At 34.3% G+C, this 24,558-nt stretch overlaps 1 protein-coding gene across 2 annotated transcripts in view; it reads right to left on the bottom strand.

Moving 5' to 3' along the window:
• Positions 1 to 16,962, bottom strand: part of LOC148948053 (uncharacterized) — a 476,379-nt gene extending 459,417 nt beyond the window's left edge. The window contains exons 1-2 of one of the 2 annotated variants that reach the window (XR_016142338.1): positions 16,830 to 16,962; positions 14,955 to 15,297 (exon numbers count right to left, since the gene is read on the bottom strand). Coding sequence is in view for 1 of the 2 variants with exons in the window: in XM_089095677.1 (XP_088951803.1) it covers positions 16,830 to 16,835 (6 nt within the window). In the remaining variant the exon portion in view is untranslated. Of the gene's footprint in view, positions 1 to 14,954; positions 15,298 to 16,829 lie in introns of those variants that run through there. The other variant, XM_089095677.1, reaches the window with a different exon arrangement.
• Between the last annotated feature and the right edge of the window lie 7,596 nt (positions 16,963 to 24,558).

Genomic DNA, 24,558 nt, shown 5'->3' on the forward strand with positions numbered 1-24,558 from the left:
AAATAATTCAAAAAAAAATTCCACAAAATCAGTTTTTCAAAAAAAAGGAAAGAACTCCATTTAACCAAAATGAACAAAAATAGAATCAAATAATCTACCAGGCATACAACTACCACAAATCAGTATCAATAAATAAATGAAACCCAAAACAAACAGAAATTAAAATATGTCAAATTCAAAACAATCTGAAATTAATCTGAGTAGGGTTCTAAACTCTATGCTTTCTAAGAGCCAGAATATATTTTGTATTTTATTCAAAATATTTTCTTTAATTGTTTTCTCTTTTATAACCTTAAGAAATCAAAAATTAATTAAGATTTTATGGAATAAATATCAGCATATGTACATTAAACTGACAATGCATATTTTTTTCATTAAATTCATTCGAAATTTTTTTTTCAGTTCTTTACTGAAAATGTTTGACACTAAGCATTATTTCTAAATACCCTTTGATGATAGTTCTATCTGATCTTCCCATAAATTTTGTAATTATGTTTTTTTATTTTTTTTTTTTTTCATTATGAATTATCTAAGGACCCTATGTTGTTTACAGGTCATTTATAGCTGCTGCATCTTCTTAGTCTGAGGACAGCTTTGACTAGAAAGCATTTTAGTTTTTTCCTCCCCCATACGCACTGTCTTGCATAGCTGTCCGAATTTGATCGTGTTTTATGTTTCTTTCCTCTTATGCAAAAAGTTGAGCATTACGGAGATGCACTATTTTTTATAATGTCATCATTTCTCTTTCCAAGTCTACTTGAGCAGCAGCATCTAGTGTGATTTCCCTGATTTTTGACCTTGTCCTCTCTATGATTTTTTTTTTTTTGAACTCATATTTTCTTGTTTTGCTTGTTCAATATCTAAACAAATTGTCCTCAGGCTGTTAGTTTTGGGATTTCAAATTTCTCAGTATCTTTTCTAAGTGGTAATCTCTGCTGCCTGGGGTCCAATAGCCTTAGCAGTAATGTAGCAGCAAGAACAAAATTTTCCATACCGTTTTGAACTGGTGGCAGCTCCCCTCAACACTCAACAGTGGAATGCCAATGATTTCTATTTCCGAACGGTCAATATTTGAGCAGTGAAATTGACATGAGGAGAAGCAGGACTGTCTTTATATCTATGTAAAGGTATTAGCACTTGTATGCAGAAAGAGCGTTTTTATTGTGAATGGGCTATTATACACTACATGATGATGCCGTCAGACGCCATCAAAACATCATGAACCACCTCCATCTTGGCCAAGTGCAGTCATTGTCTGAAAGTTTTCTTAGAACAGTTGCATATCTTTTTTTTTAGTAGTTGTTAGTTGTTTTTTACAGCTGATTATATAAAAAGAAATCTTTCTGTAGGTCAGGAGAGTCATGAATAGGCGCATAAGCGTTTACGCTTATGCGCCTTAGCAGCTACGATTACTACATTGAAGGAACGACTAATCATTCTATCATGATTTGGGTAATGCTGCTTGATTTTGGGTCTTTTTCCAGCACAACTGACTCAGCCTCTTCCTGTTGGAATAATCGATGTTCTTGTAGGCTTCATCCGTCACTTGAATCAGAGCTGTACTGACAACATTGCTTGTCTGGTGCTGGGTAATGAATAATTTTCTTTGACCTTGTAATTCCTGCTTGACATAAAATAAGAGGCAACGCTGTTGCGTTGCCTATAGTAAAGGCCCTACGGCTGCAATGTTTTTTTGTTTTTTTTTCCAGAAGCACTTCATATGGAAGGGGTCGTCATAGCAACTTCAAAGGTGGCTCCTTCAATTGGAAATCGAGAGTTCTAGTGCCCTTTTTAATTTTGTTCAGCATAGTGGATTTCCAGATAGAACATATATTTTTGAGGAGGACACTCCCCCACAACCCTCAGGGCAAGGGTTTTAAGTTATGCCCTCGGGGCGTGTAAGGTTTTATAGAAGGCGCTGTTGTAGAAACTTCAAAATAGGCGCATTCGATTGGAAATTCAAAGGGCTAGTGGCCTTTTTCATAGTCAAAAGTGATTGAAGGGCAACTAGCCCCCCCCTACGCCCATTTTTTCCCCAAACACATCCAATCAAAATTTTGATACAGCAATTTTGTTCAACGTAGTTGAAAGTTCTAGAAATTATATGTTTGAGCATGGCACTCCCCCACAATCCTTAGGGCAAGGGTTTTAAGTTAAGCCCTGGGGTTATATAAGGTTTTTATAGAAAGCGTGGTCGTAGAAACTTGAAAAAGGCTCATTCGATAGGAAATTTAAAGGGCTAGTGCCCTTTTTAGTAGTCAAAACATGTTGGAGGGCAACTAACCCCCCTATCACGTAAACCTTTTCCCCAAACACATCCAATCAAAATTTTGAGACAGCAATTTTATTAAACGTAGTTTTAAGTTCTGGAAATTAGGTCTTTGAGGATGACAACTCCCCGACAGCCATCAGGGCAAGGGTTATAAGTTATGCCCTGGGGGCATATGAGATTTTGTATGGACAACGTTGTCATAGAAGCTTCAGAAAGGGCTCATTCGGTTTGAAATTTAAATGGCTAGTTCTCTTTTTCATAATCGAAAGTGATTCTAAGGTAACTGACATCCTTTCCACGCCCACCATTTCCCCAAACACATCCAATCAAAATTTTGATATAGCAATTTTGTTCAACGTAGTTGAAAGTTCTGGGCATTATATGTTTGAGCAGGACACTCCCCCACAGTCTTGCAGGGGCAAGGGTTATAAGTTATGCCCTGGGGGCATATATAGTTCTTATGGAAGGAATGCTCGTATAAACTTCAGAGAGGGGTCATTTGATTGGAAATTGAAAGTTCTAGTTCAATTTCTAAGCGTAAAAAGATGTTGGTGTGTAACCAGCTCCCCCCCTCCCAACCTCTTTTTCCTAAATGCATCCAATAAAAATTTCTCGATAGACAGTTTGTTAAAAATAGCTAAAAGATCATATAAGAAAAATTCCGGTGTCGACACAACCTACCAGGACCCGAGGTCAGGCGTTGTAAGTTAAGCCCTGGGGGCATATATGGGTCTTATGGAAGGGATGCTCGTATTAACTTCAAAGAGGGATAATTTGAATGTATATTGAAAGTTTTAGTTCACTTTTTAATAGTCAAAAGAAATTGGAGGGCACCTAGCCCCCCTCCCTCCACGCCCTTTTTCCTCAAACCCATCCGATAAGAACTTTGATATAGCTTTTTTTTAAAATAGTTTAATGACCATATAACAAAAACTCAGGGGTCAACACAGCCCCCCAGGGCAGGTGTTGTAAGTTATGCCCTGGAGGAATATATGGTTCTTATTCAAAAGTTGCTCGTAAAAATTCAGAGATGGCTCATTTGATTGGACATTGAAAGTTCTAGCTATGTTTTTTAGAGTCAAAAGAGATTGGAAGCTAAGTAGCCCCACGCCCGTTTTTCCCCAAATGCATCCAATAAAAATTTTGAGATAGCCATTAAGTTAAAAATTTCTCAAAAGTCAGATAACAAAAACTCAGGTATCGTCATAACCCCCCACGGCCCGGGGGCAGTCATTGTAAGTTATGCCCTGGGGCATATATTGTTTTTATGAAAGGGAAGCTCGTTTAAAATTCAGAGAGGGCCCATTTGATTGGATATTGAAAGTTCGATCTTAATTTTAATAGCCAAAAGATATCCGAGGGCAGCTAGCACCCCCCCACGCCTTCTTTTTCAAAATTTATCTGATGAAATTTTTGAGATAGACATCTTGTTAAAATTAGTTGAGAGGTCGGAGAAGAAAAAATCCGGGGTCAATAGACCCCCCCCCCCGGGGCAAAGGAGAAGGCGTTCAAAGTTATGCCCTAAGGGCATGTATTGTTCTTATGAAAGGGATGCTCGTACAAACTTCATATAGGGCTTATTTGATTGGAAATTGAAAGGTCTAGTTCAATTTTTAAGAGTCGAGATAGTTGTACTCGCCCCCCCCCCCAGGCTCTTTTTTTCCACAAACCCAGCCGCGCACAATTGTGGTTTAGCCAGTATTTTGGAAAGTTTTAAAAAATTATATAACAGACCCCCCCCCAGAACCCAGGGGATAGGCGGTTCAGGTGTTGTCCGAGGGGTGTATATGGTTCTTATGAAAGGGATGCTCGTATGAACTTCAGAGGGGGCTCATTTGATTGGAAATTGCAAGGTCTAGTTCAATTTTTAAGAGTAAAAAATATCCGAGGGAAACTAGTCCTCCCCTCACACACCCTTTTTTCCCCAAGCCCATCCGATAAAATTTTTATAATAGCCATTTCATTAAAAATAGTTTAAAGGTCAGATAAGAAAAATTCCTGTGTCGACGGAACCCGCCAGGGACCGGATGCAGGCGTTATGAGTAATATTCTAGGGGCATTTATAGTTCTTATGGAAGGAATGCTCGTATAAACTTCGGAGAGGGCTCATTTGATTGGAAATTGAAAGTCCTTATTCACGTTTTAAGATTCGAAAGAGATTGGAGGGCAACTAGCCCCCCCCTCCTCCACGTCCTAAATGCATCAGATAAAAATTTTGCTAAATATAGTTCAAAGTAAGCAAAGTTTTTTGCTAACAAAAAACTCCGGTGTCGACACAGCCCCCAGGGCAAGGGGGTAGGCGTTGTAAGTTATGCCCAGGGGACATATATGGTTGTTATGGCAGGGATGCTCGTATAAAATACCTAGAGGGCTCAGTTGATTGGATATTGAAAGTTATAATTCACCTTTTAAGAGTCAAAAGTGATTGGAGGGCAGCTAGCCTCCCCCCAAACTCTATTTATTTTTCCCAGAGGCGCTTGATATAGAAGGGGTCGTCCTATAAACTTCAAAGGGGGCTCATTCGATTGGAAATCGAGAGTTCTAGTGCCCTTTTTAAGAGTCAAAAGTGATCGGAGGGCAACTGGACCCCAAGCCCTTTTTCCTCGAATACATCTGATAAAATTTGAGGTAGCCATTTTGTTAAAAATAGTTCGAAGATCATATAACAAAAACTCCTTTACGTATGGTCATTTCGTTAAAACTAGTTCAAAGATCAGTTACGAATAATTTTTGTGTCAACAAAATCCCCTCCCCCCCCAGGGCCGGTGTTTTAACTATTTCTCGGGGGGCATATATGGTTCTTATGGAAGGTATGCTCGTATAAACTTCAGATAGGGTTCATTTGAATGGAAATTAAAAGTTGAAGTTCATTTTCTCAGAGTGATCAAAAAGATCAGATCAGAGGGCAACTAGCCTCTCCCGTCCTCCACGCCTTTGGGTGTATCAGATGGATAAACCCATCCGATAAAAATTTCAGGTGACCATTTTGTTCAAAATAGTTCAACACAACCCCCCAGGGCCCAGGGATAGGCGTTGTAAGTTATATTCTGGGGATATATATGGTTCTTATAGAAGGGATGAAAAAAAGGATAAAGATCCTCCTGAGCCATTGCTGGCGCATAGGGCATCGAGTTGACGTTTCAGTTGCTGATATAGAAGGGATACTCGTATAAAATTCAGAGAGTGGTCATTTGATTGAAAATAGAAAGCTCTAGTTCACTTTTAAAGAGTCAAAAGAGACTGAAGCTTAATCTAGTTCCCAACGCCCTTTTTCCCCAAACCCATCCGATAAAAATTTTTCGAATGCACAGTTGTTAAAAAAAAAGTTCAAACATCAGATAATAAAAACCCCGAGGTTGACACAAACCCATTTTTTCACTTTGATGTTGTTACTTTGATATGAGTTTTGATACTTGAATGAATATTTGATTTTTTTTGTAAGTTTGATTTTGAAATAAGGAATTTAAAAAAATTGAAATTTTTTGCAATCGAAAACGAACAAAAATTAATTAAAAGAAACTTTCCGAAAAATAAGTTTTTCAAAATAAAATTAAAAACATTTTTAGAATTAACCTAAGAATATAAAAATAAATTTTAAAATTCAATAAAAACCCTACAATAATTTAATATTAAATAATAATTGAAACCAAAAACGACCATAAATTAAATAAAAAATCATAGCAAAATAATAAAACAAGTAATAATATAAATGAATAAATAGATCTTAAAGCGAGTAATGCTTAGATTGAATATGAATATCAAGCTTAAAACGAAAAAGAATATTTTCTTATTGAAATATAAATGAAACTTAAAACGAACAGAAATTAAATAAACAATAAATGCAAAAAAACACACAATAGATATTAATGTAAATTAATAAATAAATCTTAAAACGAGTGAAACTTAAATTGAATATGTTAATCAAGCTTGAAACAAACAAAAATCCCCACAAACAAGAGTTTTGGTGTGACCTCGTTCTCTCACTGTAACAGTCTAAAACCTACTGCGTCATTGGCGCTTTACTGAAAACTATATGCGTCTTGAGCACTCTTGGAAAGTATAAACAACATTAAATTCAATATTTGATGTATAATAATATTAATTGTTGAAAGATCCATCAATTCAAGAAATTATTTCACTTTAATTGTATTTTTATTTTCAATACTGTAATAACTTGAAAAGAAAATATTTGTAACATAATACGTTTTCAGTTAAGCGCCAATGACCCAGTAGGCTTTTGGTTTTTATTTACAGTTAGGAAAGGAGGAAGTATCCAAACACTTGTTTGTAAAACTATATTCGTCTTCAACAACTTTAAAAAGAGCTAATAAACTAAACTGAATATTTGATGTATAATGATATTAATTGCCGAAAGCTCATCAGTTCAAAATGTTACTATAATTTTAATGATTATTTTCAATATTAAGTACAAAAGAAAACATTTGTCATAAAATTGGTTTTTCTATGCCAGGAAATAGGGAGCTTCCATGATAGCTTATTGCTAGACACTGAGGTACGATGGCTTTCTTGGGGAAATGTTTTGTCCCGTGTATTTGAACTCCACAAACAATTTACAGTTTTTTTTTTCCAATACAAATCCCAGGTCTCTTTTGTACTTACTAATTTTGATTGGCTTTTGAAGTTGGCTTATTTGAGTGATATTTTTGAAAAACTCAACAGCTGGAATTTATCCATGCCGGGCAAGGTTTCTGACATTTTGTATGTAGAAAAGAAAACTAATGCAATGGTAAAAAGAATCACTCTCTTGGAAAAACCAATAGAAAATAACAACATCGAACCGCTTAAAGATTGCATACATTTTTGCAGGATAATGAGAAAAACATGTCTGATTTCACTAAACTCATGACTCAAATGATCCAGCATTTGAATGCATTGAATATCCACATAAGAGAGTACTTTCCATTTTTGGAGAAGCCGTTAGACTGGATGCGTGACTCCTTTAATGCTTATGCTATGGACACTAACCTGACTACCTTTCGAAAGGAACAACTCATTGAAGTCTCATGTTATCCCACGCTGGAAAATAAATATTTGACTACTGGTACTACATTGTTAGATTTCTGGATCGGTATTGGGAAGGAATACAGAGAACTGCCAGGCGCTGCTGTTGAATTTCTTGCAGGGTTTTCCGCCACATGTTTTTGTGAAAAGGGTTTTTTCAAGTTCAACCTATCTTCAAAGTAAATCTAAAAACAAATTAAATGTTGAAGATGATTTAAGATTGTATTTAACAAAGTTATAACCCAGTTTCGATAAACTGTGCAAAGGAAAACAAGCTCATCCGCCTCACAAATTTCTTTGAAAGTCAAATCTAGAAAGCCACTTATTTATATTAAAAGGACTTCTCAAATTTAACCTATCTTCAAAGTAAATCTAGAAACAAATTAAATGTTGAAGATGATTTAAGATTTTATTTGGTATAAATTTGGAATTATGGCCCCTGATAAAGAGACATGTTCAGAAAACAATTCTTACTTTAAAATATGTATACTGATCCTAGTTAACATATTATCCAAGGGGAGAACCTTTATCATCAAGTCTTTCCTCGTTTTTCCAACTTAAAGAAAAGAAATTTCTATTTTTGCATGTTTTCAACCCAATGTTTAAATCTTTTGAAATTCTTGCTACAAACTGTCTTTTATAGGTGGCGTTCATCCCGGTCATTGTTAATTCCGTTATTTTTAAATAATAGACGAAGCAGTGGCGAAAATACAAAATATTGCTATTAACATGCATATACATAGGCTACAGTTTTTTTTTAATTTACGAATTTCTTAAAACCTATATATTAACAGAGTATATGCCCCCACCTCCTAATGTGCAAATATATAGCCAAAATTGCATTCTGAACCTAAATATAACCAAATGAACTGTACCCCAACCCCTAAATAGATCCAAATCATGGTATATATTTGCACATAAGGGGGGTGGGGGCAAAATTCATTTGTGATGTAAATGAAGGTTATATTTAGAAACAGAGTGCAATTTTGGTTATATATTTGCACATGAGGGGGGGGGGGGTATAATAATTTTTTTTAATGATTGAAAATGGTGAGGCGAAAATACAAAATCGCCACTGCTTTATCTATCATTTAAAAAAACGGAATTAACAATGACCGGAATGAACGCTATCTATAAAAAACAATTTATAGAAAGAATTTCAAAACATTTACACATTGGGTTGAAAGCATGCAAAAATAGAAATTGCTTTTCTTTTAAGTTGGAAAAAGAAGGGAAAACGAGGGGAGATTTGAGGATAAAGGTTCTCCCCTTGGATAAAATGTTAACTAGGATCATTATACATATTTTAAAGTAAGAATTGTTTTCTTAACATATCTCCTTATCAGGGGCCACAATTCCAAATTTATATCTTGTATTTAACAAAGTTATAACCCAGTTTCGATAAACTGTGCAAAGGGAAACAAGCTCATCCGCCTCACAAATTCCTTTGAAAGTAAGCACTTTTTGTTCTTTAAATTTTGTGTGTTTGTTTTTAAGTAAAAATAATTGTACAAAATATCTCTTTGTTTTTACTTAAACATGAAGCATAATTGAGTCTAAAAGGTTAATGCCTTAAGATTTGTTTAATATTTTAGCTGTAGTTTACTTAGTAGGCTACCGGTTACTGAGAAGGGGTATCTAAAATGTTTTGTGGGTAAAAGGGGGTACAGTATCTAAATAAGTTTGAGAACCACTGCCATAGGGTATGCATAGCAAAGAAACTTACAGTAGTAAGTTTCAATCAGATCCCCTCTTAGACCGTTCACCAAACAAATAACAACAGACGTCTAAAGTCATTTTTTTGCGAGGAGGGGACTTTTCAGTGCATAAGACTTTTCAGTGCATACACAATGAATTTGTCGGCAGAAGTTCAGAACATATAAATCATGGCACAAATAGCAGGAAGAACAAACAAGTCTTTCAGTTTTTCAAAATTTCAGTTATCTTGGTTAAAAGCTGTGGGTTAACGTAATTTTAATACTTTTCAGGCACCCTCTCTCTCAAATAAACCTTGTGGTCTGCTTAGGCACGAAACAAAATCATGAATTCTGAAAATTTTAAACTTATTCAGAAGGTAAAATTTTGTATGGTAGATGAAATGTTGCATGGCACAGTGCCATAAACGCAGTGGTGCACCTGTGGCTGAAATAATCAATTTAAGAGGAATTTTTTTCGGAAAACAGGCATTTGCATTTTTTCGGCTCGTGTGGTATCACATTGTTTATTGGATGAAATACAAGCTTAACCTGCGAAAAAAAAAAACAAAAAAAAACAGAAAACTATATAAATTTCCAAAGTGCTAATTTAAAAGTAAGAATTAGCCAAAGTGCAACAGCTTTAATTCTTCATCAAGTTTTTTTTTTTAAAATAAAAATCACTAGGCTATTGTTCCAAAGGTTTTGTTGTAGTCTATAAACTGAGAGGCTTTTTCTAGAATAGGTTGTTAAATGCTAAAGCAGAACCGAATTAAATGAAAATACCATTCTACGCAAATTATGTTTAAATTGCATCTCACCTGTGTACACTCTTTGAGGGCGTTCAAATAGTCCAGCCATGGCAAGCATTTCTTGCATAAATAACATTAGTAACACTCAAGCACATTTGTAATACTCAAGAAACTAAATTTGCTAAGAAAACTAAACACATAAAAAAATTGAATAAAACTAATTTGATACACTAATTGGTTGTGAGAATAATAACCACAAACCACTGAGGATACAACAATCTACCAAAAACCCCTGTAAGCACTGCTTAATGCCAGTAAAATGGCTAAAAATCACAAAAGTTTATCCACACACATCACATATGAAAGGTTTCTCCCCTGTACGCAGTCTTTGATATGTATTGAAACTGCAAACTTGCGAAAAACACTTCTCGCATACATAACATTTAATTATATACTCACTCATATGCCCTCGTTGGTGCTTGGTAAAATTTCCTGCTCCGGAAAAGGTTTGGTCACATACATCACATTTATACAGCTTCTTTCCCGTATGCAGTTTTTTTTGGGTTCTCAAATGTGATGACTGTGAATAAGTTCGGTCACAAACATCACACTTGAACGGCTTCTCACCCGTATGCAGTCTATGATGTCTGTTCAAAGAATCAGTACGAGAAAAAGTTTGGTCACCAACATCACACTTGAACGGTTTTTCACCCGTATGCACTCGTTTATGGGTGTTCAAATTTCCTGCGCGAGAAAAGGTTTGGTCACATACATCACATTTATACAGTTTCTTACCCGTATGCACTCTTTTATATGTGTTCAAACTTGATGCTTGAGAAAAGGTTTGGTCACAATCATCATACATAAACGGCTTATCACCCATGTGCACTCTCTGATGGCTGTTCAAATCTGTTGCTTGCGAAAATTTTTGGTCACAATCATCACACCTAAACTGTTTTTCACCCGTATGCGTTATCATATGGGTGTTCAAAATTGATGCTCGAGAAAAGTTTTGGTCACAAGCATCACACTTACACTGCTTCTCACCCATGTGCACTCTCTTTTGGATGTTCAAACCTGCTGCGTGAGAAAATGTTTGGTCAAAATCATCACACTTAAACGAATTGTCACACGTGTGCACTCTTTGCTGCCGGTTCAAATTAGATATTTTAGAACAGGTTTGATCGCAAACATCACAATTAAACGGGTTCTCTACCGTTTGCACTATTTGATGGGTGGCCAAACCTGCTGCGTGAGAAAAGGTTTTGTCGCAAAAATCACACTTAAACGGTTTCTCACCCGTATGCATTCTTTGATGGGTGTTCAAATTTGCTGCGTGAGAAAAGGTTTGGTCACATACATCACATTTATACAGTTTCTTACTCATATGCATTCTTTGATGGGTGTTCAAATTTCGTGCTTGAGAAAAGGTTTGGTCACAAACATCACACTTAAACGGTTCAGGTTCTGATGCACATGCATTTGAGAAACCGCTCATAGATGTATTCTTTGAAAATCCTAGTGACGTATTTCCCTGTAAGTGAAGTCCAGACACGTGTCGTGAAAAGTGACCTAAAAATGTAAAAGTCTAAAAGAGTTAAAAAAAACAAATAATGTAAAAAATTAAAACTGAAAAAAAAACAAAAAAAAAACACATCTTTAAAGAAGTTTTAAAAGTATTCTGAGTTAAAAAAAAAAGAACAGTATATCTTTCAATAGGTTTTAACAACTAACTTTATTTTCGATCCCTCGTCTCTCCCTCATGGTGATATTAGCTTTAAAATTAGTTATTATAATGCAACGAAAGAGCAAAAATGAAACTAGTTTTAAGAAGAAAAAAAGGATTCATTCCTCTGAGGAAAACGTGACTTTCTTTAATCCCTCTGAGGAAAAAGTTGCTTCTTTTAAATTCAACTTGAAATTAAAATAAAAGACAAATTTATCATTTGTATAGAGATGTAGTTTTAAGGCTTATTATCAAGCCTTTCGAAAAACAATAAAAGCTGCAGAACTATTTCTAATGAAAATTTAAAAATGTTCATTAAAGACTACAAAAGCGGTCTGGCAAACACCTGCACACTGGAAAAAGATTAAAAAGGTAAAAGACAAAAGGATTCAGCTCTCTGAGGAAAATGTGACTTTATTTAATCCCTCTGAGGAAAACGTTGCTTCTTTAAAATTCAACTTGAAATTAAAATAAAAAACAAATTTATCTCCTAATTTAAAAAGAAATATACACTATAAATATGGATTTTAAAATTTTTATAGAGATGTAGTTTTAAGGTTTATTACCAAGCCTGTTGAAAAACAATAAAACCTTCAAAACTACTTTCAAATGAAAATTTAAAAATGTTCATTAAAAACTAAAAAAGCGATTTGTCAAACACCTGCACATTAAAAAAAGATAAAACAAATTTTCCATCTTAAGATTAAGTCCCTTTGTCCTATTTTGTCCAATAAAATAATATCTAATACAGAAATCCTTAGATTTGCAATTTAAGGAAATTTAAGGTAATACATTTCAATCAACAAAAACACAATTTTTTATATATACCTTCATTGTTGGAACACTTGGGTTGCAATTCCTGGGCGTCGTGAAAAAATGTAAATTTTTTTTGGGTAAAATTCCTGGGCGTCGTCAATTCCAGTGACGTGTAAAAATGTAATTAAAGACATTATGTACATACATAAAATTAGATTTATAGGCTATACTGATTTTTCCTCAAATCGTTTTTAAAATCTGCTTTTAAAAAGCAAAAGAAAACCTGAAACATTCAACGAAATTCATTAACATAGAATGAACACAAACCTGAAATTCATAAAACAAAATTCATAAAAAAGAGCTAATTGCTGGATAAGTGTAAATTTAGGATAACAGACTCAATAAAACAAATATTGAATAAAAAATGTAACCAAACAATAAATATTTTACAGCTCACCAATCACAAAAAATTGACGCAACTAAAGGCAAAGATAGCAATCAATTGGGGGGTTTCTGCATTAGTTCCCAAACAATAAAATACAAAATATATTCTCCCAAAACTTAACATCTGAATTCAAGGAGCTTTAGTCCGCTCTCATACGTCTTATGAATTGATATTCCATCAGAAGCCCCAGCACTACACCTGATTTGGTGGTAATATATCGTTCATCATACCTGCACATGAAAAATATTGACAGAAAAAATCTTCACGGGATAATTACTTGACTCTCCAAACTTAAAAATAAAAGCTAATAATCTAAATTTAAATATGTTGCGGCGCAAAATAGCCATTTTTATCAACCATTGTCTCTTAAACGTTAGATCCAAGAACATATGCAGTTACATTTTTTTTTTCTTAGGACCACTTAATGAGAAAGATAAATAAAATAAAATTATTTTCTAGAGCGAAGTACTTTTTCTTTTATTCTGTAACAGAAAATGTAACTGTACAACTTATCGTTTTTAATGAAAGTATCCTCAGAAACCGTGATGAGATCAGTCATTTTCAGAATTTGTGGCAGTTCCATGAAAGATCTTGGAATGGAATAAATGCAAATTATTAGAAGTATGATACTATCATCAACACTTGGATACGACACATATTTTAGTCAGGAGAGTCCTAAAATACAAAAGATATAATGATTGATGACTAATAATGACTTTTAACACAAAAATTAAAGCAAAAAAACACACAAAACTATATAGATGTCCCAAGTGCTAATTTAAATTTGAGAATTAGCCAAAGTGGAACAGCTCTAATTCTTCATTGAGTTTTCTTTTTGAAATAAAAATCACTACTGTTCCAAAGGTTTTGTTGTAGACAATAAACTGAGAGGGTTTTTCTAGAATAGGTTGTTAGATGCTAATGCAGAGCCGAATTAAATTAAAAATAACCTTTTACAGAAATCACATTTAAATTGTATCTCACCTGTGTACTCTCTTTGAGCGTGTTCAAATAGTCCAGCCACGGCAAGCATTTCTTGCATAAATAATCTTTTAAACAGTTTCTCATCAGTATAAAATCTTAGGAGCTCGTTCAAAAACCTTGATGAAAACAAGCATTTCTTACATAAATCACATTGGTAACCCTCAAGCAAATTTGGATTACTAGAGAAACTAAAATTGCTAAGGAAACTAAACACATAAAAAAAATTGAATAAAACTAATTCGATGTACTAATTGGTTGTGAGAATAATAACCACAAACAATACAACAATATTCCAAAAACTCCTGTAAGAACTGTTTAATACCTCTAAAATTACTAAAAACCACAAAAGTTTTCCACCCCCGTCACATATGAAAGGTTTCTCACCTGTACACAGTTTTTGATATGTATTCAAACCACAAACTTGCGAAAATATATAACATGTAACTGTCTACTCACTCATATGCCCTCTTTGGTGCTTGGTCAAATTTCCTGCTCACTTTTAAACGGCTGCCCACCCGTGTGCATATTTTGATGGGTGTTAAAATTTGATGGTGTAGAAAAGGTTTTGTCACAAACATCACACTTAAACGGTTTTTCGCCCGTGTGCACTCTTTGGTGCCGGTTCCTACTTGATGCTGTAGAAAAGATTTTGTCACAAACATCACACTTAAACGGTTTTTCGCCCGTGTGCACTCTTTGGTGCCGGTTCAAACTTGATGCTGTAGAAAAGATTTTGTCACAAACATTACACTTAAACAGCTTCTCACCCGTATGCACTCTTTTATGGGTGTTCAAATTTGATACTGTAGAAAAGGTTTTGTCACAAACATCACACTTAAACGGTTGTTCAACCGTGTGCACATTTTGATGGGTGTTCAAATTTGATGATGTAGAAAAGGTTTTGTCGCAAACATCAAACTTAAACGGTTTTTCGCCCGTGTGCACTCTTTGGTGCCGGTTCAAATTTGATGCTGCAGAAAAGGGTTTGTCACAAACATAACACTGAAACGGTTTATCACCCGTCTGCACTCTTTTATGGATGTTCAAACTAAATGCGACAGAAAAGATTTTGTCACAAACATCACACTTAAACAGATTTTCACCGGTATGCAGTCTTTTATGGGTGTTCAAAGTTGTTGATTTAGAAAAGGTTTGGTCGCAAACATCAAACTTAAACGGTTTTTCGCCCGTGTCTAATGTTTGGTGCCGGTTCAAAATTGAAGCTGAAGAAAAGATTTTGTCACAAACATAAAACTTAAATGGTTTTTCAACCGTATGCATTCTTTGATGGGTGTTCAAACTTGATGCTTGAAAAAAGGTTTGGTCACAAACATCACACTTAAATTGTTTCTCACCGGTATGCACTCTTTGGTGACGGTCCAAATCACACTTTCGAGAAACGGACTTGTCACATACCTCACATTTATATGGCTTTTTCTTTTTATGAATTCTTTGAAATCTTTTCGATTTTTTTTCATTTTTACTTTGGAGGCAACTTTTCAAACCTTTTTTCTGACATTCTAAGCCTTTTCCTTCAGATTCTGATGCACACGAAATTAAGAAACTGCTCGTATGTGGATTCTTTGAAACGACTAGTGACGAATTTCCCTGGAAATGAAGTCCAGACACGTGTGGTGAAAAGTGACCTAAAAGTTTAAAAGTCTACAGATTAAACAAATAATACAAAAATAAAACATATCTTTCAAAATGTTTTGAAAGTCTACAGTGTTAAAAACAGAAAAAAAAAAGTAAATCTTTTAATAGGTTTTAACAACTAAGTTTATTTTCTATCCGGCTTTTGTCCCTAATTGTTATACTTATATTAGCTTTTAAAATTAGTGATTCTAATACAACGAAAGAGCGCCAATGGAACCATAAAAGATCAAAAAGTAAACCGTAGTGTAAATTAAACCATTAGTGAAGGAGAGGAAATAATACAATAAATGTAAGGAATTATCGCAATAAAAATACGAATAGCTAAAATAATGCAAATAATCTTTTTAATTTGAATTTTTTGGGTAGCCCAAAAGATTTGTATTTAAAAAAAAACGAAGGATGTCATCTTTTCCTCAGGTCTTACAAATAACAGGTCAAATAGTGAAAAATATTTTTAATAGACATTGAAAAACAACTTAAAAAAAAAACAGATATTTCGGTCAAACATTATAACAACGCCATCAGCATTCGGTTGCTTTTGAATCGTTTAAAAAATTTCCTTTATAACAAACAGTCAGGCTGGAGTACCTTCCAAGCAAATTTATTTGCTTTGCTATACTTTTTTTTATAGAGACATGCACATATTTTAGGTTCAAAATTCATAATGAACTGTGAATAATAAATACGTTGTTTTAGTTCACTGTGCATCGGCTATAACCAAATTGTTAAATAAAACAATATTTAGGCTGTGACTGATAACTGGTCAGAGGTGACTGATAACTGGTGATTGAAAACGGAACTAGTAAGAGCTCATCTTATGAGCATGTATTTACATGCAGAAAACACGTTTATTTGGTATAAAATTTTCACTAGGCTCTGATTGTTCGTTTCGATTTTTTTTTCATCGTTTTTCGCTTTGTAGTAAAAGGTATTATGTCTCGGAGGAAAATGTGACTTTAGCCTTTTTTTTTTATCCAACGATACTCGCTATGTTCTTCTAGCTAAATATTTAAAACAACTCGTTCCTAAACATACAAAAAAACTTTTGACTTTATCTGCAGAAATTGAATTTGGTACATTTGTTTGAATCTTGTGTTTTTATTGAATTAATATTCTACACTAAAAATTTCTGGTAGAGCGTTCTAGTAATAATAGCTGAATTTCTGTTACTTTCAAATTCACCTTTGAATCAAAATAATAGACAAATTTATTTCTTTATCTCTTGATTTGAAGGGAAATATACACTATAAATATAGATTATAAAATTTATATAGAGATATAGTTTTAAGGCTTATTATCAAGCCTTTTGAAAACAATAAAACCTGCTTGAAATCTTCACTTTCAAGTGAAAATTTAAAAATGTTCATTAAAGACTACAAAAGCGGTTCGGCAAACACCTGCACATTGGAAAAGGATAAAACAAAAGTTCCAACTTAAGATTAAGTCTCTTTGTCCTGTTTTTGTCCAATAAAACAATATCCAATACATTTCAATCAACAAAAATACAATGTTTCAGATATACCTTCATTGTTAGAATATTTGGGTTGCAATTCCTGGGTGTCGTATTCAAATTTAAATGGTCCTGAAAGGCTAGGTAAATTCAGCAAGGGAACATCTTTACGTTTTCGTGACGAAAGATAACTTCGAACATGAAAAGGCTTCTCAAGGTCAAATGGTAAAGCGTCTTCAAATTCTAAAATAAATTTTAAATTAAACAGACATAGAAAAAATTTAACAGCAAAGCTTACTAAACAACTTTGACTACTTTTTCTTTTTAGTTAAGTGTAAAAATGTAAATATACAGTGATTATACGTACATTAAATCAGATGTATAGGCTATTCAGGTTTTTTCTCAGATTATTTTTCAAATCTACTTTTTACAAAGCAAAAGAAAATGTGAAACATTGAACGAAATTCATTAACAGAGACAAGCAAAATCCAGAAATTCATAAAAAAAATTCATAACATAGAACTAATAGCTGGATAAGTGTAAATTTAAGATAATATAGTCTATAAAAAAAATATTGAATTATAAAATAAAACTAAAAAATTAATATTTTACAGCTTAACAATCACAAAAAATTGACAACTAAAGACAAAAATACCAATCAATTGGGGGGTTTCAATCAGTTCCCAAAGAATAAAAAAAAAAAATATAGTCTTCCAAAGTTTAACAGCTCAATTCAACTAAATTTATTCCTTTCTTACATGTCTTTCCCATCTGAAGCCCATCTGCTTTGGTGGTAATATATCGTTCATCATACCTGGACATGGAAAAGATTAACAGAAAAATATCTCTATGGGAAGATTACTTGACTCACCAAACTTGAAAATAAAAGCTAAAAGTCTGAATTTAAATATGTTTTGTGGCACAAGGAAGCCACTTTATCACCCCTCAGCTTGTAATAGTTAGATCCAAAAACATATGCAGTTTCATTTTTTTTCCTTAGGACCACATAATAAGAAGGGAGAAAAAAGGGACAATTATTTTCTAGAGCAAAGTAGCTTTTCTTTTTTTCAATTCAGATTTATTTTAACAATACTTTACATTTAAATTACACACAAATACTTAAAAAAAAAAACTTCTAGACCATAATCCATATTTATTTGGACCTCTAGGACAATCCTGCTGATGAAAAATAAAATAGAACGGTTAATAAAATCTCATAGTGGTGGTTCTCCATTGAACAGCCAGTTTGAATTCATAATGCCTCCAAACATTTCAAATAAAAACACTAAAACAAACTTTTTTTCAGTAACAAAAAACTTAACTGTATAGAATTACCGTTTTTAATGAAAGAATCCTCAGAAACTGTGATGAGATTAGCCATTTTCGGAATTTGTGGCAAGTCCACGAAAGATCTTGGAACGGATTTAACGCAAATTATGCGAATTATTATACTATCATCATCACTTGCATAAAACACAGATTTTAGTCAGGAAAATCCTAAAATACAAAAGATATGATAATTGAAGATTAATAATAACTTTTAACAACTTCAAAGCATATTTTATCTTAACACAGTTGAAAGCACATGCTCAACTCCTTCTGCAGTCAAAGGCGTTAGAAACCTAATTATCAAATTTAATAAGAGGGTGTAGAAATTAAAAACCATATTTTTGATGTAAATATTTTTGAAGGGCAGTTGTTGATTTTGATTTACAATAACTTTTCATGGTAAGAAAGGAAAATACAACTTTTAGCTTGTTCTGTTAGCTGTATTCTTTTAGTAAATTCTCCAAGCCAAAACCTATTAGATTGCAAACTTTGGCCTAACTCCTGTAATTAAAACTTTAATCATGGTTTTATTGCTTAAAACACTACAAGCTTAGGCCTATAATATATATGCCATTATATTTTTCCAAGAGGTTATATCTAGCTGTTTTTACTTTTCGGGCTTCAAGAATGTGAAAATAGATCTAAAAAAGATATTATGTAATAATATTGTGTTTATCAATTGAAAAATTTACTAAAAATTTAGTAATTACCTTCTAAAGAATTTATCATTCAAATCTAAAGTGGACTTCAAGCAATTTAGAAAGTATTTCCAGAAAAATATGGCTAATTTTTTCTTTTTAATATCCACTAAGAATTGATATATTTGTTTCAAATAATTCTGAAAAATCAATCAATTGTTAAGCTAACTAAGGTAGAACATCTTTCTACAACCCACTTACAACAAGGTGTAAATTTGCCTTAACTTACTTTAATTTATCAAAATATTGCTTCAGCACCTATGCTCATGTTATTATGAAACCAGTTTAATCTTTTACTATAAGTCTTTAATTACACTTGAAGACGATATAATAATGAAAAAAAAATATCCCTATTCAATAGATTTTTCATATATCATGGTTGCAGTGACAGCTGTAACTAAGTTAGAGCACAAAGATATTGAATTGGCCTGCAACCCTTTAAAATGGCTTTAAATAATTCACAGGAAGTTTGCTGTCCAACCTTTTCAATAATGCCTTTCATAATCCAATAATTGCTTCTATTGCCAATTGCATCTTGAGCCCTTAAAGAGGCCCTGTAGGTATTTTATAGGAATTATCGAATGATGTTTTCACTTTCATTCTAGTAGATTATATGATCCACTGCAAAGTTACCATGAAATTTACCTACCCCCCTAATGTGCAAATAAATATATCCTGAATTGTTGACAACAAAGTTCCAAATTGCAAAATTCAGTGCTACTTTTGTTGACAGCATTTAATAACTTGAAACATTAGGAAAACAGTTTATATTTGTGTTGCCCAATAAATGAGGTTTGATTGTTAAAAATAAGTCTTTTTGGAATATATTACTCTTGAGCAACTTATTTATAAACTAGTGATATGTTTTTAACAACTTTTCAGTAACTTAACTACTGTTGATAACGTCTTTTTGTGGTTACAAAAATGAAATACCTTTGGGGCTCCTTTAAGGGCTCAAAATGCAATTTTTAACAGAAGCAATTATTGAATTATGAAAAAGCATAAAAAAGGCATCAAATGATGTTTTCACTTTCATCCTAGCTAAATTATTGTGCCACCTGCAAATTTACCATATTGGCTAATGACTAAGATTAGGCTGGCTGGGATTTGCTGGCAACATTGTTGATTTTTTTTTTTTTTTGTTAAGACAAAATGCATATCATAGAAGAATAATCTAAGATAATTGCGACGTGTCCAATATCAATTACCAATTGCAATTATACTAATGGTTGTTAGTGGCGTTCAGTGAGGACGCGGGGAACAGTAACGGACATTTTTTTAGCAAGCACCAGTGCCAACTCTGAACTTGTCGCTCCGGGTTAGGTTGAAGATCTTATTTCCAATCGTGCTGTTTCCCGTCTAAAGAGGCTTTAAATCTCTGCCGTTTGTGCCATTATGTCAAAACCTATGAAATATATTTGCCCAGAGTGTAAACTACGCGCCGCTAGTGGCACGGTTTAGTGCAGTCAGTATCAACTGTGGCTACATCCCAAGTGCGCAGGGATTGCAATTGAGGAGAGAAAACTACAGAGTGAGTGGTACTGCTTAGACTGCCAGTCCTCCCTTCCCCTGAATCATCCTTTGAAATCACCGATGTCGCCAAGCTCCCTACCCCCTGGCACTAAATTACAACGAAGTACCCCCAAGTCTACCCGAAAAGTTACTACCCCAAAGACAGTTTCTAAAAACCAAGCTTCCCAAGCCCTCCCGTGTGCTGACTGTGAAAAGTATACCAAACAGCTGGTTTCGATCCAAGAAAAATATGGTACAAAGTTCATAAATCAGTCAAGTCGTGAAGAGACTATAGTCTATTTGCAAAAACAAGTTGACAGATTTGCAAATGATCTGAAAAAAGGAAACGATCTACTCCATGAACGTGATTTGGAATTAAAAAAGCTGGGTGAAGAAATCAACTCCCGTAATTCCCGCTATCTTGCTATACAAGATGAACTATCTACCCTCAAAAGCAATCAAGTGACCATCACCGTAAAAATGATCCAACTTGAATATAATGCGAAAAACAGTGAAACAATCATTCCCACATTTAACGAGCAAACATCAGTTTTCAGCAACTCTACCGATGTTAATGCCAGATCAATTTTTTTACCGCGAAGTGCTGACCCACTTTTAATCCTTCGCCCTGAGGACATTCCTGTAGCTGTGCCAATATTTATTGTGGACTGAAATGAAACGGATTCTAGTGTGACGTCGCAGAGTCCGCTAATACCTGATGTTACTATGGCAACGGACCAAACTGAACAGACTGACACGAATGCTGCAGCGAGTGCCGAGTTTTTTAATAAAGTTTTAGCAGATGATGAAGTGTGCATTGTTTTTGAGAAAATTACTAAAGTGAAAAAGAAAGAAAACCTGAGAAAAAACGGAAAAGAAAACGTAATATGTAAATATTTTAATGGGAGGGGGGGTTGTAAGTTACGTAGAAAGTGCAAGTTTTTACATATATGTCGTGATTTTATAGCAGGTATTTGCAGGATTGTCAAGTGTAGTTTCGACCATGTTGACCTCTGTTCCTTTTTAACGTGTATTGACAAATCGTGCAATTTCGCACATGCATCAGTAATAGTGGAGGGTGACATTACGTTTCAACCTTTTTTAGGGCGATGCAAAAAGCAACCACGATCCCCACCCCTTTCCCCCTCTAGTCCAGTACCATACTACCGCCAGTCGCGCTCCCAAGCATCGGTAATGGTAGAGGGTGGCCTTACGTTCCAACCTTTTTTAGGGCGATGCAGAAAGCAACCGCGACCCCCACCTCCTCCTCCCTCCTTTCCAGTACCATTCTACCGCCTGTCACATCCCCCTCCCATTCCAAATCGCACATGGAGTCCTGCTCCTCTTTTTCACCAGCTGCGCAGTATTATACCCAGCTCCCCCCCTCCTCTCCTTTTAAATTAGCCGAACCGTACCCAGTGTCAGCTTTCAGCGTTCCGGTTAAAAACAAATTTTCAGTTTTTCAGTACAAGTCGTCACCGGTTGTAAATGGCCCCCTTGGTGATACTCCTAGTTCATGCCCGAATCTTAAATATGAAACTAAGCGTAATAAAACAAGATCTGTAGAAAAAGATGTAAATAATGACCGCTGTTAATTTCCGTCAGTGTTTATTCTAAATGCTTACAGTCTAAATCAAGATCAGATAGCCGAGCTGGAAGGTTACGCTGATGTGTGAAAACCATCAATAATTGCTGTCACGGAAGTGCACCGGCAAAATAGTGATCATCTAAAAATTAAGAAGTTTACTGAGTTTATTAAGCTACGACCCGATGACCACTCCCTTGGGAAAAAAGGTGGTGGTGTAATGTTGATGGTTCGGGATGAGCTTGCACCTAAAAAAATTAGTGTACCACACTTGAATAAGTATGATGAGATTTTATGGGTCCTCGTTCGGCCCAGACGACTCCCAAGAAGAGTTGCCAATAAAGCGGTTTGCGTTTTTTACTCTTCACCGAGTCAACAAGCTTCTCAGAAAAAAAGATTTTATAAATAAGCTTTCTTTAAGCTTAGATTACGTGACAACAAAATACCCTAACGTTGGCATTTGTTTAACTGGTGATAAAAATGATGTAAAACTAAATTTTTTTCTTAAAAATAACAAACTAAAACAAGTAGTTTCGTTTCCCATGACAAAAGGAGGAACTTCACTTGATGTTATATGTTCAAACCTTTCTGAATATTACCGGAACCCCCAAGAGCTGCCACCTCTTGGCGGAAGCTACCATTACATGTTGCATTGGAACCCCCTTCCTTCGTATAAAATCAAATACGTTATTGAAACTTTTTCATATAGACCTCTAAATGATAATGGTCTATTTAAGTTCGGTTCATGGATTTCAGAAGAGAACTGGGAAGAAGTATACTCCTCGAATTCTCCACATGAAAAAGCATCGATTCTTCAAATCAAAATCCGAACCAAGTATGAAGAATGTTTTCCCGAGAAACCCACCAAACCCTGCAACTCTGATAGGCCGTACATAACTTACGAAAAAAAGTATGCAATTTGAAAAAAAACTCAACTACGAAAAAACAAAAGAGAAAAAGAAGCAAACAAACTACGTAATAAGATTGGAAACATGACAAGAGAGGCTGCCGCTTCATATTATAATTTAAAAGTTGAACACCTTCTCCTAAGCAAAACTTCAGCATGGCACAAGGAAATAAAAAAAAATTTCTGGCAAAGATGCTAATTGTCTAAATTTTGGTCTGGATTAAAGTGATAAAGACACAGCTGACCAGTTAAATAAACATTTACAAAAAATTGTACAGTCACTCCCTTCTTTGTCTGAACAGATGGGAGATCTCCCGTCAACAACATCGATAGACGCGCTGGCGGAAATCAGTGAAAAGCAAGTTTTTATTAAAATAAAGAAGCTGAAGCGAACAGGTATAACCCCTATTGATGCTCCTGTGGAATTACTTAAAGCTTTCCCTGATAAGATTGCTCACCCTTTGACTAATATTTTTAACTTGATTTCAACTACTCATGAATACCCGTCCATTTGGAAAACTGGGTACATTACTCCTATTCCGAAAAAAAGACTTGATCTGGATTTTGATGGAGTAAGACCGATAACTTTAACACCCACTTTTAGCAAAATTTATTAAATTTTTTTAGCAAAATGGTTAAAAATTCAAACTGAACTACTAATTGATCCAAAGCAATTTGGCAATATGTCAAAGACGTCCACGACACATTACCTGATTCGTCTGCTTGATTTTATTTTCAAACATGTGGATGAACCAGGTAGATGGCTTAACCTTATAACAATCGATTTTAAAAAAGGTTTTGATTTAATACAGCATGATATATTAATTCAAAAGCTACTTGTGGAATTTTCTGTACATCCTAATTTAGTTTCTGTTATTCGAAGTTTTTTATCTAGCCGATTTCAAAGAGTAAAGTATAAAAAAGTTTTTTCAGATCCTCAGACGTTTTTTTGTGGAGTTCCTCAAGGGACTATTTTAGGCCCAATTTTATTCCTAGTCATGATCAACAACATTGCCAGTGATATGGAAAGTAGATGGAAGTACGTCGATGACTTAAGCATAGTAGAAATATGTGATAAAGGTGACTCCAGCAGAGCTGCGGCAATCATCGAGAAGTGAGACAGGAGTCGGCGTCTTCACTGATGACCGTGAATGAAAAAAAGAGTAACATTTTACCATTTTATTTTTTTAAGAATTTTAGCCCTACTTTTGATCCCCCTGCCCCTGAACAACAAATTGTAAATAAAACTACATTACTAGGAATAACCATTACTTCTGATCTAAAGTGGGAAGCACTCACTACAGAGTTGGTGAAGAGAGGTAACGCTAGCTTACAAATGTTAAAATTAATGACAAAATTTCGCGTTCCACCAACCCATCTTTTAAGAATTTACTGTACTTTTACTAGACCGCTTTTGGAGTATGCTACCCCTGTGTGGCATTTCGGCTTAACTCTGGAACAATCTAACCGCATCGAAAGAATCCAGAAACGTGCTGTTGTTATAATTTCCCGTGGACCTGAAATTCCGTATTCTGAACTATTAGTTAAATTTGAGTTGGTTTTGCTGGGGCGAAGTGTGGTAAAGCTTTCTAATATTAGTTAATTATTAATTTAGTAAAAATATATATGACGCAAATATGAAGTTTGGAAAGACCACTTTTTATTAAGATAAGGAATATATCCTGCTAAATTCTGTTTAACGGGAAATTGAGAAATTACCACTTCATAGCGAATACGTGGGAAGGTGTGGTTGAGAAAAATGTATAAAAG

The sequence above is a fragment of the Artemia sp. Qi Xiang Cuo genome, chromosome 10, assembly GCF_049724085.1.
Source record: "Artemia sp. Qi Xiang Cuo chromosome 10, ASM4972408v1, whole genome shotgun sequence".
Lineage (NCBI taxonomy): Eukaryota > Metazoa > Arthropoda > Branchiopoda > Anostraca > Artemiidae > Artemia > Artemia sp. Qi Xiang Cuo.